This window comes from Rhagoletis pomonella, unplaced genomic scaffold (assembly GCF_013731165.1).
Source record: "Rhagoletis pomonella isolate Grant_MI unplaced genomic scaffold, Rhpom_1.0 Rhpom_scaffold_00008, whole genome shotgun sequence".
NCBI classification, from domain to species: domain Eukaryota; kingdom Metazoa; phylum Arthropoda; class Insecta; order Diptera; family Tephritidae; genus Rhagoletis; species Rhagoletis pomonella.
In genome coordinates, this window is record NW_023458562.1 from 19,541,183 (window position 1) to 19,558,022 (window position 16,840).

Consider the following 16,840-nt stretch of genomic DNA (forward strand, 5'->3'; position numbering starts at 1 on the left):
CATTTTTCCAGCAGCTTCCCCTCCAAATGAAATGTCACTTTGCTCTCTCAATTTCCCCTACTTTGCAAGTTTTTTGCGTACGCGAACGCAAAAACCTAAAAGTTTTGGTTAAACATGAACAATGAACAGCTAAGCGAACGCAACTAATATTAAGTTAGCCTGTTATTCGCATTGAGTTTTGCTTTGCTTTAAACACGCAAATGTTGTATTCAAAGATATATGAAATACTTGAAGGATATTGCTATAGACGTTTTTTTACTCTCTTGTATAATTAAAGAAAAATGGACTTAGCAACTTTGCACTCTAAGCTGGCCAATTCATTTCAGGTATTTGTGTATATGTAGCTGTCATTTTAATTTATTGCTAAATGACAGCTGCGATATTAACGGCATTTTGCGCTGAGTCAGCACGCGATTAAAAAATAAGGGAGCTAGGATATGATTCTGCAGTGATGTAAAAGAAAATTTTTGTATGTATGTATGCATGTACATTAGGGCGATACAAAATAACTAATGAAAATAACTAATCTAACGAATTTATGACCTTAAAAGGACCTACTGTTACTCCCAAAATTGAGCGTATGGCTCTTTTTTTTAATATTCGCATAAAAAGAAAATGTGGTAAGTCCCAAAAGAGCCTATAAGTCTGCATCATCTTTATTTTGAATTTGGCCGATTATTGGTATTGAAACAAGACGGACTAAGGAAGAAATCTGCATTTACAGATTAGGAAAATATTAACAACAAAAAAAGTTAAACGGTTTTTTCACCTTCTGATAAATTAAAACAAAAAACGGACTTAGCACCTTTGCACACTAAGCCAACGATATGCACAATATACTGGGTCAGTCCGCGTAGGAAAGAATAAAATGATAGCTTACTTAGAGAGGATTTTAGGATTTGCATACCAGTAAAAGAATTCACGCTGAAGGCTCTATTTAAATGAGGCGGTTGAACTCCTACGTACAAGAGAAGCCATAAGTGACGATATCTTCATCTACTCAGACAGTCATGCCGCACTCAAAGCGCTTCACTCGGTCACATGCAGTTCGAAAACCGCAGAGGACTGTCTCTAAAAGAGATGACTGAGCAGTATGTTAATCACTTGGTATGGGTGCCGTGGCACCGGTACATACCAGACAGACGAACTAGCAATTGACAACCCACTTGTTACTTTGTCTCACCACTTGCAGCAGTACGAAAAGCTGTCGAAGGATTTCGTCATGCTGAGCAGAGGGGACCTAGCCGCAGCCGTGGGTTTGCTGACAGGTCATGTTGCCATCGGAAGGCGCGCGGAGAGGTTTGGCGTTCCCCATAATACATTCTGCGGAAGCTGCAGAAATGAGGAAGAGCCAGGAACCTTGCCGCGAATCTTTGAAAGGGTATTGTGGAAGAATTGCACTTTTTTAAGACTATTTTTTTAGAATTACTGAAATTTTTAGGTTTACTCTAGCATTAATTTAATTTAATTGGGAATAAATTAAAAAAAAATCACTTTTCTGGTCGAAAAAATGAACTTAATTAGATCAATATGGTTTTCAAAATAAGTATTCCAAAATGACTTTTTGACGAAATATCACACAAATTAAGCTGCAAATAAGAATGCAAAGTTATTTCTAGGGTCCGGCCTTGACCTAAAAAATTTTTGAATAATTTTTTAACAACCCAAGCTAATCTGCATGAGCATATAAAAAATATACATATGTATGCACAAATCAATATGCTCGTATCCAGATGCACAGAACCATCAATTATTTTTCGAAATTATGTGCATGTTTTCAAAGCTACTGCACATTCATTTTGCTATCAGCAATCGAAATGAAAATAAAAAAATAAATTAACTTGTATTATAAGTTTAAACTAATTTTAATAAAATCCCGCTTTTGGCATTCTAAAAAAATTATTAATGTATACATATGAATCTATGGCCATAGAACCAGAGCGTGCGCGTCCGCTGTCGAATTTGGAGTCATCCAATTAGCAGCCGAAACCGCTGCTTAGCAACAATTAGCACAAAAAGTTGAGAACAATCATTGTCTTATTAACGAAATATCGACATATCAGCGGCTCTGCAGCCAAATTTTAACAAGTTGCATACATATGCCACACTGCTAGTAGTAAGCAAAAAGTTAAACATAAAAAAAAAAAGGAATTAACGGGAGCACAACTGCATGTGAAAGTCGCTATATTAAAATTTGTATAAATTAATTAAACCAAATAAACAGGTTTTTCAAAAACTTGCACATAAATACAGTAGCCTGACAAAATTTTAGAATAAGCACTTTTCATGTGGATATTTTTTTTATTTCTTTTCCTTTACATTGAACATTTGTAAACCATACTTCCAGAGTAATCTGAATAGTAGAGAAATCTTAAATATTTCGTAAAGAAATGATTATTTCCCTTTCTGATTTTTTGCCATTTTTTTTTTGTAATTATTTAGATCTATAATTTGGTATTTCAGTAGCATGCTGTGTACAGATTGTTTGCACTTAAGTGTTGATAACATTGATGCGAATGGCACTTATTTAGTGACAAGTGTGGCAAAGAAAGAAGAAATTTTCGTGTTTTATTATTAATCCGTTATTTGAATTTGCAATAAAAACCAGCGAATTTTTTGCTGCTAAATAATTAAATCTTGCTGAATTTTTGGCTAAAACAATAATAAAAAAATGCAGAAACTCGAACAAGTGACCGCGTGTTGTTTTTTTTTTTTTAATTCCAAATTTGCGGCCGCTGTGGTATAGTAGCAGCAGTATAGCAGTGCGCGCTACCACTCCGCAGGGGCTGGGTTCAAGCTCGGCTCAACCCAACATCGCCATCCTCTTTGTGTGATAACATCAAGGCGTACGCCACAAATCGGAGGAGAAGCTCGGCCAAACACTACTATGAGTGTAAGCGGCAATCTATTTTTATTACCCTGCAGTGAAAAATTATCAATTGTTAAAACTAACCAACTTATAGTTAGCTTTTTGGCGAGATTTCGATTAATACCTCACTTTTAATTAGCTATGACAAAACCAACTTAAAGTGAATTGTAAAGTCGTGCAGGAGTCATGCAGACGCAATCGGGAGTTGGTTTTCTTTACAAGTTTCTATTAAATATCCTCATACAAAAATTACTTTCAATACACTTTTTTTCTGAACTTCGCAGATTCTTTTTCATATTCAGGACAAATAAAAGGAAGATCGAAATTTTATACTATCATTTTGAAGTTATGTCTGACGGTGTTCGAATATGGTGCCACCCAGAGCAGAATATGTAAACAAATATGAAATGTAATAAAATAAAGTAAATAAATAAGTAAATAACAAAGTAAAAAAACAAAAAAATATTTTGTTTTTCTTATTGATATTTTATGTCCAAAAGTAGTTAGTTACAAGTTAGTTGACATGTAATGCAGAGGTATCCAGGTCTGACTTTTTTGCGGCCATCGCCCCACAAAAGTAGTTAGCTTTTTTCGAACAAAATACACAGTTAATAGTTAGCACTAGTGTTCGCGTAAACAGACTAAAGTTAGGTATAAGCTAACGTCACTCCCTGCAGGGTATTAATGGTTTTCAAGTAAAATTTTTTTGTTATATTTTATAAAAATATTTTTCAAGCTTCGACCAAAACCACAAAAATCAATGTTTCAAACTTAATACAAGAATTAGAAAAATGCAAAAAATGTTCATCAAAATTTCAAACTTTTTTCTTTCAATCTTTAGAGTATTTTAAACCGACTTCACAAAAAGGAAAAGGTTATCAATTCGTCGGAACATTTTCATTTTTTTATTTGGTTCTTTTTTTAAATTTTTTTTTCGTTACCGTATAGCTTAGGACCACGTTAACTGGTTTCAATAATTCTTTTTTAAATGAAAACTGTTACCTCACAGATGGTCCCATGCTAATTTGGTTTACATTCGATCATCGGATCATGTAAATATTAAAAACGATAATCTTAAATTTGTATATGAGTATTGAAGTCGGCTTTGTTTTTGGCTTGAAAATTACTTGTTGGGTATGAAGTTTTAGGCGGCTTAAAAATCGCGATGATTTTTATATCTGTTTTATAATTCTTTTTAGTGACAGTTTTTGATTTTTTTTTTTTTATATAACAAAAGCAATTTATAAAAACTGGCGTTGATTGCTGGTTCGATAAAAATGCATGCTTATATGGAGAAAAGTGCGAAAAGCCGTTAGACTAAAATTGTATGGGCTATAAAATTGAATATGTAGCCAAAAAGGTCCAAAATTGAGATTAAAAAGTTTGAAAATTTGTTGAATTTTCTTAAATTTTGTATAAAATCTGAAACTTCTATTTATGCGGTTTTTGTTAATGCGTGGACAATATTTTTATAAATGATAACAAACAAAATCTACTTGAAAAAAATGTTAATATCTAAAAAAATCAATATGTGTTTACTAGTTTGAGTCACTGTACATATGTACAAAAGATACATAAGCTTGAATGTTTTTCGCAAATGTTTATTTTTTTTAGCAAAGTAACTGTGGCGACTATGAGTAAAGATTTCATTAGCCCTCCCCCTTCTCGCACACAAGCATACCTTCAGCTGTTAATCCGATTTGCGGCACATTCCCGAATACCCAAAATGTAAAGGGTCCTGGTACTTTTTTAAGCAGATGCCAACCGGTTTTGTATTGTACATATGTCCAGTAAATATACGCGCCGGCAAATAGAGCCGTTAACAAAATTATTACTATCATGTTTAAGAAAGTTTTCTAAGCAAACAAAAATTTGAATTCGTTTCCACTATTCGTAATAGTATCCTGTCCACTGAGAACTTTTAAAAACTGTCATCCGTTTTCATTCGACTTAGAACTGTCTCAAGGCGCGTGTACCGCTAAACTGATGTGATCGTGTGAATAAACATTTCAAATGATTTTCATAGCACTTTTCCTGCACTGAGTGGTTGTTTATTGTCATTTAATTAGAAGCGCGTACTTTCATATATATTTTTCATATGTACATATGTATGTTTGTGTGTACTAAAAATCTATGCTGATACACTTTAATGAAAAATCTCAGATTACTCAAGTGAGTACTTATGTATAACGGCTTTGAGCCCCTCATATGCCGTTAATTATATGCTATTATCTCACGCTAATGTATGCATACATACCTACATACTTAAATATGCAAATTATTTATTAACCTAGCATTGAAAACAAAGATTTATATGTATTAAGTGCATTGATTATTATAATCGGCCCTAACTTATAAAGTGATTATTAATAGATCAATGTTATAAACAAATTTCCGATTTCCTCTGCTCCAACTGAATCAATATTGAGACATTTCCTTGATAGGAAAAACCTGTGGACATTTTTTATTGCGTACGTTATTGAGCCAATAAATGTTCACACATATGTGCGCGATTAAGTCGGATTCACTTTTCATAAAAAAAAAATTAATTGTAACCGAGCCATCTGCCCATTTTGTGCCTTTAGAGCCCATCAAAAATTGTGGCCCTATTGAGTTAAAAAGCGATCGGAACTAGTTTTTACTCTAATAAGTACTTTTTTAATCTAACTAACTTACTTTTTATTTAGTACTATTCAGTGCAAATGTACATACTTCATTAAATACATTGCAAGTATAGTATGAGGTTACTTGAGTGAGAATTCACTATTGCGTTTAACCGAAATTCATGTGAATGGCTAAGCCACAAAGTTACATACATATACCTATGGTCATCAACAATAACCGCCTAAGTCAACTTAAGGAAGAATTGAGTTATAGGTACATACATGAAATCCCCATCTCGCCAGCTAAGCTATTTAAAAAGTTATAGACGAAAATATTTTTATTTCCCCATAAAGTTAACATTACAATCGAAATTTTTAAAAGGTTTTTGCTCGAATTCAGGTTTTTCGACTTAGGCGGTTATATAATGACTAGTGAACCCGCACGGCATTAAAACGCCAAAGATAGAATTTCAAAAGCCTACAAACTATTCCAAATGTCATATTTCTTCTAAATCCGTGCAGCCATTTCGCATGGTAGGTTTTTAATATTATCAAATTTCAAATCACTCTGTACCGATAAAAGGTTTATAATTAAAAAAAAAAATCAACCTTATCGCACAGCTACAGGGCAAGGTCTTTGTTTTTCAGGTTATACAATTTATTTTTGAATAAACTTCTATAAAGTTCAAGTTCGAAGGGAATGTTTAAATTCACTCGTAAATGAATTGCAAAACCGAACTGAAAGCCTTTTCAAACTCATTTCGATTCATATCCATCCTTTAAAAATTCACTCAGCTTATTAAATAATTTGAATGCGGCATATAAAATACGTGGCAACCCTCTTAAATACATTTCAGAAATAAAGCCTTTTCAACCCCATTATAAACACGTGGCAATCCTCTTCAAATATTCCAAATGTTCAAACTCTAGTTTTTTTAACACCCTTTCGCTTCATATTTAAAATAACTTGCGTAAAAGTTAATTAAATCCGATTTTTTAAGCAAGCGGCACCCCTCTTCAAAAGCAGTTTCGTGCTTAGATATTCTTAAATATTCTTCCTCTAACATTTCGATACATAGTTTAATTAACTGGTAAATTAAGTTGAATTTTATATTTTAAACATAGGGCAACCCCGCTTAATATAGTTCAGAAAAAAAGATTTTTCAAACCCATATTTTAATAATTCATTTAACTTATCTAAAAATTTGAAATAATTTTTTAGACAGGTGGCAACCCTCTTCCAACATCTCTAAAATATTTTTAATGTTTAAACTAAACACTTCTTAACACTATTTTGTTTGACATTGAAGTTTTGACATTTCATATAACTTTTGGATAAGTTAACTAAATTCGACATTTCAAGCAGGTGGCAACCCACTTCAAAATATTTCAAACTGCTACCCTCTAAGCCTATTTCGTTTGGGACCCATATATTGAAACATTTTATTCTAATTAATTTCCTTCATTTAAATTTAATTTGATTTTTTAAACAGGCAGCGACCCTCCCAAAGTCAATTTAAGGACGAAAGATTTTCAAAACCATTTCCATTGATACCCATTTTTTAATATTTCATTTTCTTTTAAATAATTTGAATATAATTTTTTAAAAGGTAGCAATTTTTTTCAGAAAAAGTAAACCCTTTTTGCATATTAGCAGTCCAAGTCTTTTAATTTGACACCTCATTTAGGAAAATCAAACGAACGGTGCAGTTATTATGCTTATTAAATAATTTGAATTCAATTGTTCTACAGGTGGCAACTCTGCTGGAAAAAGTAAAACCAGTTTGCACATCTACAGTCCAAGCGCTTGAATTTGATACCCCATTTTTGAAAATCGAGCAAACGGTGCAGATCTTTTATCCTGAACAAAAATCCATTCGCGTATTATATAAGTATGTATATAGTTTATTTAATAAACTGCGCGTACTTTTAAGCTCTTTCATTAGTTAAATTTAGAATATTTGAAATATGTGCCCTAATTTATCTAATTTTTATAAATGCAATTGTGGTTGAAATTTCTAAATTTCCGAATAAATATGTGCATGTACTTTGAATGTATGTACATTACATATGAGTGAATTACAGTGGAAGCGTAAACTAAAAAATTTAACATTACACATTCGCATTTGCATTAATTGCATACTAGTGTTCATTGAAATATTGAATGTACTAACTCTAGGGCTATTTAAATAATTAAATACAAGGACATTCCAATATTTTCATTGATATACACTCAGCAGCATAACAATAGGTACAAAATTTAAAATGTCATTTCTTGCAATTTATTTTTATTTTTTTACATCGTTATCAGGCCGATTCTGGGGAGAAACTCCCTGGGAATTTTCTCTCTTTTCTCCTATCATGAATAAAAATTTCCTGATGATTTTTTATATTAAATGGCGGAGTTGAGCTCTCAACAAAGTGTCAAACAGCTTTTTCGAAGTTCGAGTTTCCTCCTGCCAAGTTCTAGTGAGATACTGGTAGCTCAATATTTTTTGTATTTTTCGGATTATCACACTATGTATTGAAGTAAATGAGCGATATGTATATTTTAAATGAAAATTTTTTAAAATAGATAAGTAAATAAACTTGAGTTGCAAACAATATCAACTGGAATTTTGTTGCTACTATTTTGTCCGCAGCTGTACATACATGTGATTGCATATTTGTGTCAGCATTCATTCTGTGGTAATTATTAATTGGTAATGGAAATTTTCATCGAACGAAACATACTTTTAGGCGCATTTGCGTGTACTATTATTATGAGCTCTTGTTGCTAAAAGCCGCAATAAATATAGTCCTTGTTGTATGTGCTAAATGTACGTGTAATAAATACATGTGCAGATAAACAGTGAAATTATGCAATAAAATGGAAGCATTAAAATTTGCTTCGCTTTGATACTGCTACGCCGCGTGTGTATGTATGTTTTACAGTCGACTCTTTTGAGTATATTCTCACTAACATTTAAATGCAAGGAAGCTTTATTCTCATCGGTGTGCGGCCTTAACTCAATAAAACCTACTCTTCGTGTCCGACTTCGATCCCCAGTATTAGTTGGTTGGTTGTAGTTGCTACCCCAAGTGGTCGCTCAGGAATCAATTAGCGCATAAAAGCGCCATTTTGGTGCACTTCTCGTGGACAATGACATTTTATTATTCTGTAGGCTACCTGTTGGAGCATTCCAGCAGTTCAGTCAAACCATTTAGAACCGCTTTTGAATTTTTGTATGTCGCCTATTGTAGCACTAGATAAATCTCCTAACTGCTTCATTATGTGTTTTCCGAAAGATCTCTGTTTGTATTTGTCTGAGGGGTAGCCCAGTATCACCGCTGCAGATTCATCCAAACAAGCTCCCGCCTTGACCAGTTCGTCTGCTCTCTATGCCTTCTATGTTCCAATGGCCAGGAACCCAGATAAGAGAGATGGAGATGGATATTGACTGAGACTGAGACGCCGAGCGTAGCTCCATCTTGCATCCTTTGACTAGCTTCGACTTGGTTACAGTGGATGATATAGCCAGGAGTGCTGCCTGGATATCCGAGTAAATAACCGCACTTTCTTTCCTGGTATCACTACTGTTTATAATTCTACAGGCTCCACATATGCCCAGAACTTCAGCCTGAGGGACCGATTGACACTAAGCTCCTCGGAGTATACCCCTGTCCCACACCCCAGTCCATCCTGGGCCCGTCAGTATAGACACAGATGGCCTCCTTATCGGCAGCGTGGCCCGATCTCCATTTCCTTCTGGATACAAACCCGACTTGTACATTCATGCTAAAATCAAGGCTTGATACCATGTAGTCCATGCTTTTATTTCCTATTGAGATAAGGCCTAAGAGTTCCTCGATCCTCACAGCCCAGACTCTCCGAGTCGTAATGCTGAGTACATCGTGGTTTACTTTAGGCATAGATCAGTGGGCATCATATTGAGGACTACATTCAGTGCTTCTGAAGGGTAGGATTTCAGTGCCCCAGTTGTCCCCGAGCATGCTGCTCTTTGTAAGCCCTTTAGTTTACTGACATTGTATTGTTTGCCTACGGCTGGCCACCATACTAGGGCAGTACAGTACTGATTTTTCAACTCTTGTACTGATTTTATTCATTTCTTCAATCAGTACGCTAGTGTCCTGATTTTTCAAAATTTGTACTGATTTGTACTGAATTTTCTATTCTAACAAAATACATACTTTAGTATTTTCTTAAGGGTTTTACATAACGTTGGAACTTTCTTAAACTGTATTGTAAAAAATAAGAAGAAAATAATTTAATTATAGTTGGCATGTTTTAGATAATGTTTGATATGCCCAAGAAATTAATACAACAAAACGATCGATCGTTTTATGGGCATATCGCCGGATCATTATGTACCAGTTGCGATAATATGATGGAGCTTAAACTATTTAAAAAGAATGCTTAAATTTTTGTCAAGTGTTGTTAGTTATCTCGAAAATAACTTTTTGAAAGTGAACTTCAAATTAAAAGTAATTTTAAAATGAAATGTATAGAATTCTTTGACTATTTAAACACTGAAAATGGGAATGATCTCATTATTGCTATTCAAAAAGTCACAAATATAAAATTATTTATTGGCTCCTGTGTACAATGATGTGTACACTCATGTTAAAATGAATAACATTTTTGCTTTTTATGAACTCTACTTTATTTATATATTGTTAAAAACATGAACTCAGGCGTTTTAAATTATTTTCTGTTACTTGCATTCATAATTTTGCTTTGAATAAAAATGTACTGAAAAGCAGGGTTTGAAAAACTGTCAGCAAAGCAGCAACCAAGGCGAATTTATATAAGGTGGAGTTACTAGCTCAGCTGATTTTGTGTATGTGTTTCGCCGCACGGCTTCTGATATCAAATTGAAAAATTTTGTTTGAATTTCTACACACACTCTTACAGATTTTGACAGTTTATGCCGCCAAAACAAAAACAAAATACATGTAAATTTTTGTTTTTGTACTCCTGCTATCACCTTATATTAATTCGCCTTGGCAGCAACAGCATTACTATTTTTGCTTTTGCTTAGCTTTGAAATTTTCGATTTTGATTCGAACTGCTTTGCTTTTGCTGTGATATTGAAAAGTTTATTTTGTTTTTTCTCGGCAGTTTATTTAAACAATTGTATTGCTTTCGATTTGCTATGATAGTGCTTTTGCTGTGCTGCTATCTGCTTGGCTATATTGTGCAAATGACGCTTTTGCAGCATGGTATATTAGCTAAGTACATATTAACTCCGCCATCAATGCAAAGCTTATCATGGTAAGCGACTAGTGGATTTGCGCACGCATACATATAATATCCTCTATTTCTGCCAATTCGATGCTTCGCAGCCAATTTATAGTCAATTAGCTGCTGCTGCGCTGTCTTTGTGCTTCCCCGATATGCTTTCGAAATTTCATAGCAAAAGGGCAGCCAAAGCATTTGTTTTTTTCTGAATTGCTTTTGCTTTGCTTTCGATATCATACATGCCGAAGTCAAAGCACAGCAAAAGGAAATTAAATAAAAATATTACAGCATTTTCAAACCCTGCTGAAAAGTACTGATTTTTTTAGCATGAAAAAGTCTAATGTACTGATTTCGCGCATAAAAAATCTGGCAACCCTAGATCGGCCTTATGATAGCGGTGTACATCCACATCACAAGTTTCGGTTTTGAACCCTAGTTTCTATTGAACATCCGTTTACAAGTATAATAAGCGATGTAGCCCCTTTCTTTACGTTTCTTCACGTTAAGTTTCCAGTTTAATTTAGTATCTAGAATTACTCACAGCTATTTCTCATTGGTCGATAGCGGGATTATCTTTCCGCCTATGGATGGAAGTCTAAATTCAGTTAAGTTTTGCCTGGGTTTACGTTAAGGCCACTGCCTTTGGCCCACGTGTGTAGTCTAAATACCCGTGGTTTTTCTACAAGTTCACTTACAGTAGAAAGAAAATGCCCTTTGACTGCTATCACTATATCGTCAGTATACTCTAACTCCTCCTCTTTGAGTTCTATGAGTATGCTGTTTCTGTGGGAATAATACACCGCCCTGTTGAGTACCTCTACTCACAAAGCTAGTTATTAGACTATCTCCGCTTTTCGCCTGAGTAATTCTGCTTTGCAGCATGGAGCGTACCCAACCAACCACAGCACCGTCAACACCAACCCCCATGAATGATTGGATGATGGTGTCAACATCAATGTTGTTGAAGGCGCCCTCTATATCCAGGAAAGCGGGTTGAGTGTATAGTTTGAAGTGCAGTGATTTATCTATGAACCCGTCTATTTCATGCAGACGAATATTCTTTAGGGATTCTTCTCACAAGAACGATCTTATATATAAATTTATTAGTCTTTCCAGTGCTTTAGGAACAAAGGAAGTCAAGCTTAGAGGTCTAAAGTCTTTCGCTGTTTCGTGGTTCTTCCTACCAGGCTTTCGGATGGGCACTACTTTGGCACGTCTCCAGCTTTGGTGGACATAGTTCATACTAATACAGTATTACCATTCAGTACTTTCTCAGTAAGTATAACCGCTCGTTTAAGGCGAAGCAAAAAAAACTTCGCCAATTGTATCTCTCCTTTGTGAAGAGTTATTCACTTCTGCACCTGGTCCTTCCATAGTGTTCGTGGGCGCCATTGGTGTCGTTGATGTCGATTAAAAAGTTAGAAATTTTGGTAATATTTTTCATAATTTTCATAATTTTTGCACAGTCCGAATTTGGATTTATGTATTGAGTGTCGAGGGTAGCGAGGTACCAAGCTGTTGTGCCCAAATGACACCTAACTTTGGATATTACCGTTACGCTTTTCGTAAACTTTCCAATTAAAGCACTTTTTAATGAATTCAAAATGAATCAAAATATTCAAATTTTATTTACGTGCCGAAAATTATAATTACGACGGTTTACATGGAGATAGGCCATTGTATATGGGCATAAATCCAATGAGCAGGCATTAAATTGCAATTAATATTATTGATTATCCAATATTAAATTCATTTTAAAAATGCATTGTCAAAGAACCATATAAATTACAAACCCTTTTTTCTGTATTTTATTTGATTTTTTTTAAATATCTACTTTACAAACTCGTTTTAGACCAATTTATGAGTATAAATATTTAGCAGATGAAATTTTGTGGCTTTACGGGTTTGAATTTCATTTAACATTAATTCTTTTTTCTTTTATTTCTGCGGCTGAGCCAGCTAACCATCGTTACAAATACACAATACCTAAATATTTTTTTTCTCAGACGAATGCACGTAGCTACATAAATTTTGCCGAAGTGTAAATATGAATGCCTAATTTGTCCTTGGTCTGTGCAGAGGTTCAAGCAACTGGAAATATCGAAATGATTAGATTGTTTTTGTTTTAATTTGTTTGCAGAATGCTTTACGAGTGCATTTACGTGTTAGGCGAAATTAGACTAGAAAAGGCGCACAAAATATTATTAAGTTGATCGTAGGACAACATAAAAAATTGTGTACGAATAGAGGTATGAATGTAGTAACGATACCATCTACAGCTGCATTTTTTTCTGTTTTATTTTTCCGTTAACGCCTTTATTGACTTTTGAGGTTGGTTTTAATTTTAATTGCTTTTAAATCCGATTAATTTTTCGCAAGTGTTGCACAAACAAGTTGAAAATTCAACGAACTCATTAAGTCGACAAGTGCTTTCACTTTCAAGTTCATAAAAATATGTAGGTGTCGCATGTGTAAATATATACATAAATCAATGAAAAAAAAAACAAACAACAACTATTATCTGTTACAGCAAGAGCAAAGCCCCAATCATTATATGTATGTACATATGTATATACCCGAGCATATAGCTGCTTGCCAAATGTCAACGAATCCTGAATGAAACGAAAACCTAATTAAGAAAAATATTACAAATAAAAAATGATTTACATTTCATTAATTATTTTTTAATATACATAACATTTGACTGAGTTCGCATGCAACTTGTTTTAAAATTAATGCGAATTAGTTGCAGAGCGCTAAAAATTGCCAACGATATGGAAAAAGTTTTGTTTTGCTTGCTTTTCCATCGCGCTCCGCTTATTTTTGGTGCCGGTAAAACAGAAATCAAAGCCCGTTAAACGCATTCATAAAAAATTACAAGATTCACTACCTGCAAATGAGATGAAATTAATTATACGCAAATTTAGAAGCGAAACGAGAAATTGAGGTGTCACAAAAATTGTCGAATTTAGGCAAGTTTTTTTGAGCTTTGCGAATTAACACTTGCAGATTGAGGCAAACGTACTTAACCCTTGGCTAGGAATGTTAGGTGAAATGGTTTTGAATTTGGCAAGTCTCATCGACTAACAAAACCTGGCATACGTTTTTTTCACGGTCTTAAGGTTTTCAACTGAAGTTTAGGATGTCTTAAATAGCAGAGGTTTCTATAGCACGCCTCCAAGATCCAATCCAATGCCCGATATTTAAATTTGACCATTCACCGATTTGATAAGGTAACGTTGGTTAGGCTAGCGCGATAAATCCACTGAAGCCGGAGTAGGTGCTTAACCAGCGCTTGATTACTAGCCAAAATGACTTTGCAAATTTTAGGGCCAGTTTTTCAGTGCCCGGCTGTGGTTTAAACTTAGTTAAAACGCCCGAGCTGGCTGGTTTAAACTAAGATTAGCGAATCAAATGTCAGCCAGCTATTCAATTTAAACTCAGTTTACGTAATGTACGTTTAAACTGCCACTGAAAAACTGGCCCTTAATGTCGGAATTGTCCCTTAGCGCTCGCTATCTGTTCACTCGGAGTCCATACATTGCCACAGAAACACCTAAAATTTTCATTAGACGCAATTGATCTGTGAGCTCGCACATATTTTTCGCTCTTTTCATCTTATGGTTCTACTAGTCGCTAGTAATTTTATGTCAAATAACTGGATTTTTACAAAATTAAGTACTGTGCGCCCAAATTTCACTACCATCATATTGCGCTGGACCGCAGGTAAAGGGTGCCGTGACTAACCAATCCATTAGCTATATAATTTCAAGCAGAGTCATTTTGTTCTGGAATCCAAAGCAGCTTGATTTGGAAGTGATCCAAGGCGACCGGAACTGAGGTCAATCATTCTTCGATAAGTTTCGATTGCACCATAAGCAACTCTAAGAATTCAGATTGCCGTTTGGCTGTCAGGGTAGATATTTACGCTTTTAATTCGCTGGATTCGCTGGTACGTAGGCAGTCGACTATCTCCTCTATCGCGGTCATCTCCGCTTGAAATACGCTGCAAATATCCGAAAACTTCCGCGATTTTTTGAATACCTACTGCAGTTCTCTTAAATTGTTGACCTCGCTTAATATCAACTTTTACCTTAAAATATAAAATATTAAATGGCATAATTGACACTCCCATTGCTTCTAAGGGTTAAAAAATTACAGCTTTATGCTCTGTTACCAATGAATGGTGGGGAGTTTTTGAGTGGAAATCGTGTGAGCGCCAGTTTGGGTAATCAAAATTACTCGTGAAATTCTCAAAAACTAATTTTTTGCAAATACAACTAAAGAATTTTGTTTTTAGAAACCCTGTTGTAGCTTTTTTGCATCCCTTTCATTTGAAATGGTAAGTTTTTATGGGTTTATAAATAACAGGTTAGTTTCGTTTTTTATTTGCTGTTTTTTTTTTTTCGAATAGGACGAACCTTCAATTATTTACTCCCGTAAATATGAACTCGCACAAGCTCTCGCACGATCACGTTTTATTCCAGGTATAAAAGCCTAAGCTGCATTGTTTGAAGGCTTTAGTAGACAAATCAAATAAACGCCGTGAGCAATATCCAAGTCAAACAAATCAAAAGGCAAACAAGCGAAATACACACTCACACGCGCATCCACATACAATGCAGGGATATTTGAAAATGGTGATTATTACAATACGAATCCGTTGTTCTCATGTCAGTGAATTGTGCTCATGCAACTTAATTTTATAGACGAGCTCTGTGCTGCTATTGCTCCTGTTAGTGTTGGTCGTGGAAATTAACTGTGGTGAGCGTAGTATCAGGCCGACAAGGACGATCAATGACAGCGAGGAGGAAGGCTTATATACGCCTGATTTAAGAGGCATTTATGTGGCCGACAATGCTGGGCAATATGTGGCAGATAACACTGGTTATTATCACCCAAGCGGCGAGGAAGGCAGGTGGTCGCCCGATGGTTTGGGTGTCTATCACGATGATCTGAAGTGGCGCTATGTGGCGGACAATAGTGGAGCATGGGTGCCAGACAACAACGGCAATTATGATTCATCGCAAGGTAATAAAAATTGCTAGTAGCACGAATATATTGTTGCTTAGTGGTTGGGCGGGGGAAGTGTGCCAGAAAACCAGTGGCGCCTGATTTGAATTTGAAGGCAACTGATATCATTAAAAATTTGATTTGATTGTATTCTATTTGATATTTTTAGAGGCACAAGGTGTTTACCATCCAGACGGTAGTGGCGTTTATCACGCGGATAATACAGGAGCTTATTCTGCGAAATACTACTGAGCAGTTTAATAACTTAGAAAGCAATCGAAATTGAATGCAATTGATATTTGAGACGTGTGAATGAACGACGTGGGAAATTTTCAAAAACGACAAAAAAAATTTACGATAACTTATGACTGCCTTAAGTGAATTGAATAAATTGTGGCTCGTTTTATGCAAATATCATTTTGTATAATAACGAAAACAAAATCGTGTTTTTATGTTGCCTATCTGATACATTTTCATTGCTTTTTCCAGTTTGTAGCATTTTTTTTGTGCAAGAAAACTGCTTTTTTACTTTGTCATTGTTATTGTAGCGCATTAATATTTATTTCAACAGTGTTATTGAGCTTTATACCACGATTTTGTTTTTACTTTTCAGTACTAGATATCGCTAATCTCAGTTTGTTTAGGATCAAATTTTCATTTCAAAACCTGTGTGTGATTAACTTTGGCGAACATCGAGCCAAAAAGAACACAACAGAATCCTATAGGGTGGTGTTTTCTCCTCACTTATGTAAGTCCTTCAGCGTATGCCCCGTTTCCAGAGGCTACGGTCAGCTCAGCTTGACGCTAACGACTAAGTATCAGCAGACAGAGATAAGTTGCTACTACAACAAGCTTATACAACATATCTACTTACCTCGTGTTTCCTAATGAATACGTTTTGATTTCTGGTGTCCATTTCATATTTATAGAAAGATTTTATTATTTTTTCATTTTATTTTGACAAATGTTTTGAATCTTCATGTTTTGAATATTATGCATTATTTTTAAAGAGAGTTAAACAAAGATGTAATGGCGCAGCAATTTAATGAAGTTGAGTACATAAACTGGTAGATATGATCTCTCGAATGACTGGACTGTATTAACAAAAACTCT

General features: G+C 34.7%; 3 protein-coding genes across 4 annotated transcripts in view; 1 reads left to right on the forward strand and 2 right to left on the reverse strand.

The window, feature by feature from the left end:
- Window positions 1-3,888, reverse strand: part of LOC118745040 (larval cuticle protein 1-like) — a 9,738-nt gene extending 5,850 nt beyond the window's left edge. The window contains exon 1 of the mRNA XM_036478576.1: window positions 3,872-3,888. Coding sequence (XP_036334469.1) covers window positions 3,872-3,888 — 17 coding nt within the window. The remainder of the gene's footprint in view (window positions 1-3,871) is intronic.
- LOC118744320 (probable cytochrome P450 4e1) overlaps window positions 1-16,826 on the reverse strand; it is a 41,394-nt gene extending 24,568 nt beyond the window's left edge. Inside the window, exon 1 of one of the 2 annotated variants that reach the window (XM_036477234.1) lies at window positions 4,551-4,912. In XM_036477234.1, coding sequence (XP_036333127.1) covers window positions 4,551-4,710 — 160 coding nt within the window. In that variant the 5' untranslated portion in view covers window positions 4,711-4,912. Of the gene's footprint in view, window positions 1-4,550; window positions 4,913-16,601 lie in introns of those variants that run through there. The other variant, XM_036477235.1, reaches the window with a different exon arrangement.
- LOC118744324 lies at window positions 14,990-16,120 on the forward strand. The gene is made up of 3 exons (XM_036477240.1): window positions 14,990-15,354; window positions 15,424-15,745; window positions 15,897-16,120. Exons 1-3 carry the CDS (start codon window positions 15,334-15,336, stop codon window positions 15,977-15,979), a joined length of 426 nt encoding a protein of 141 aa, XP_036333133.1. The 5' UTR covers window positions 14,990-15,333; the 3' UTR covers window positions 15,980-16,120.
- Window positions 16,827-16,840: the final 14 nt, after the last annotated feature.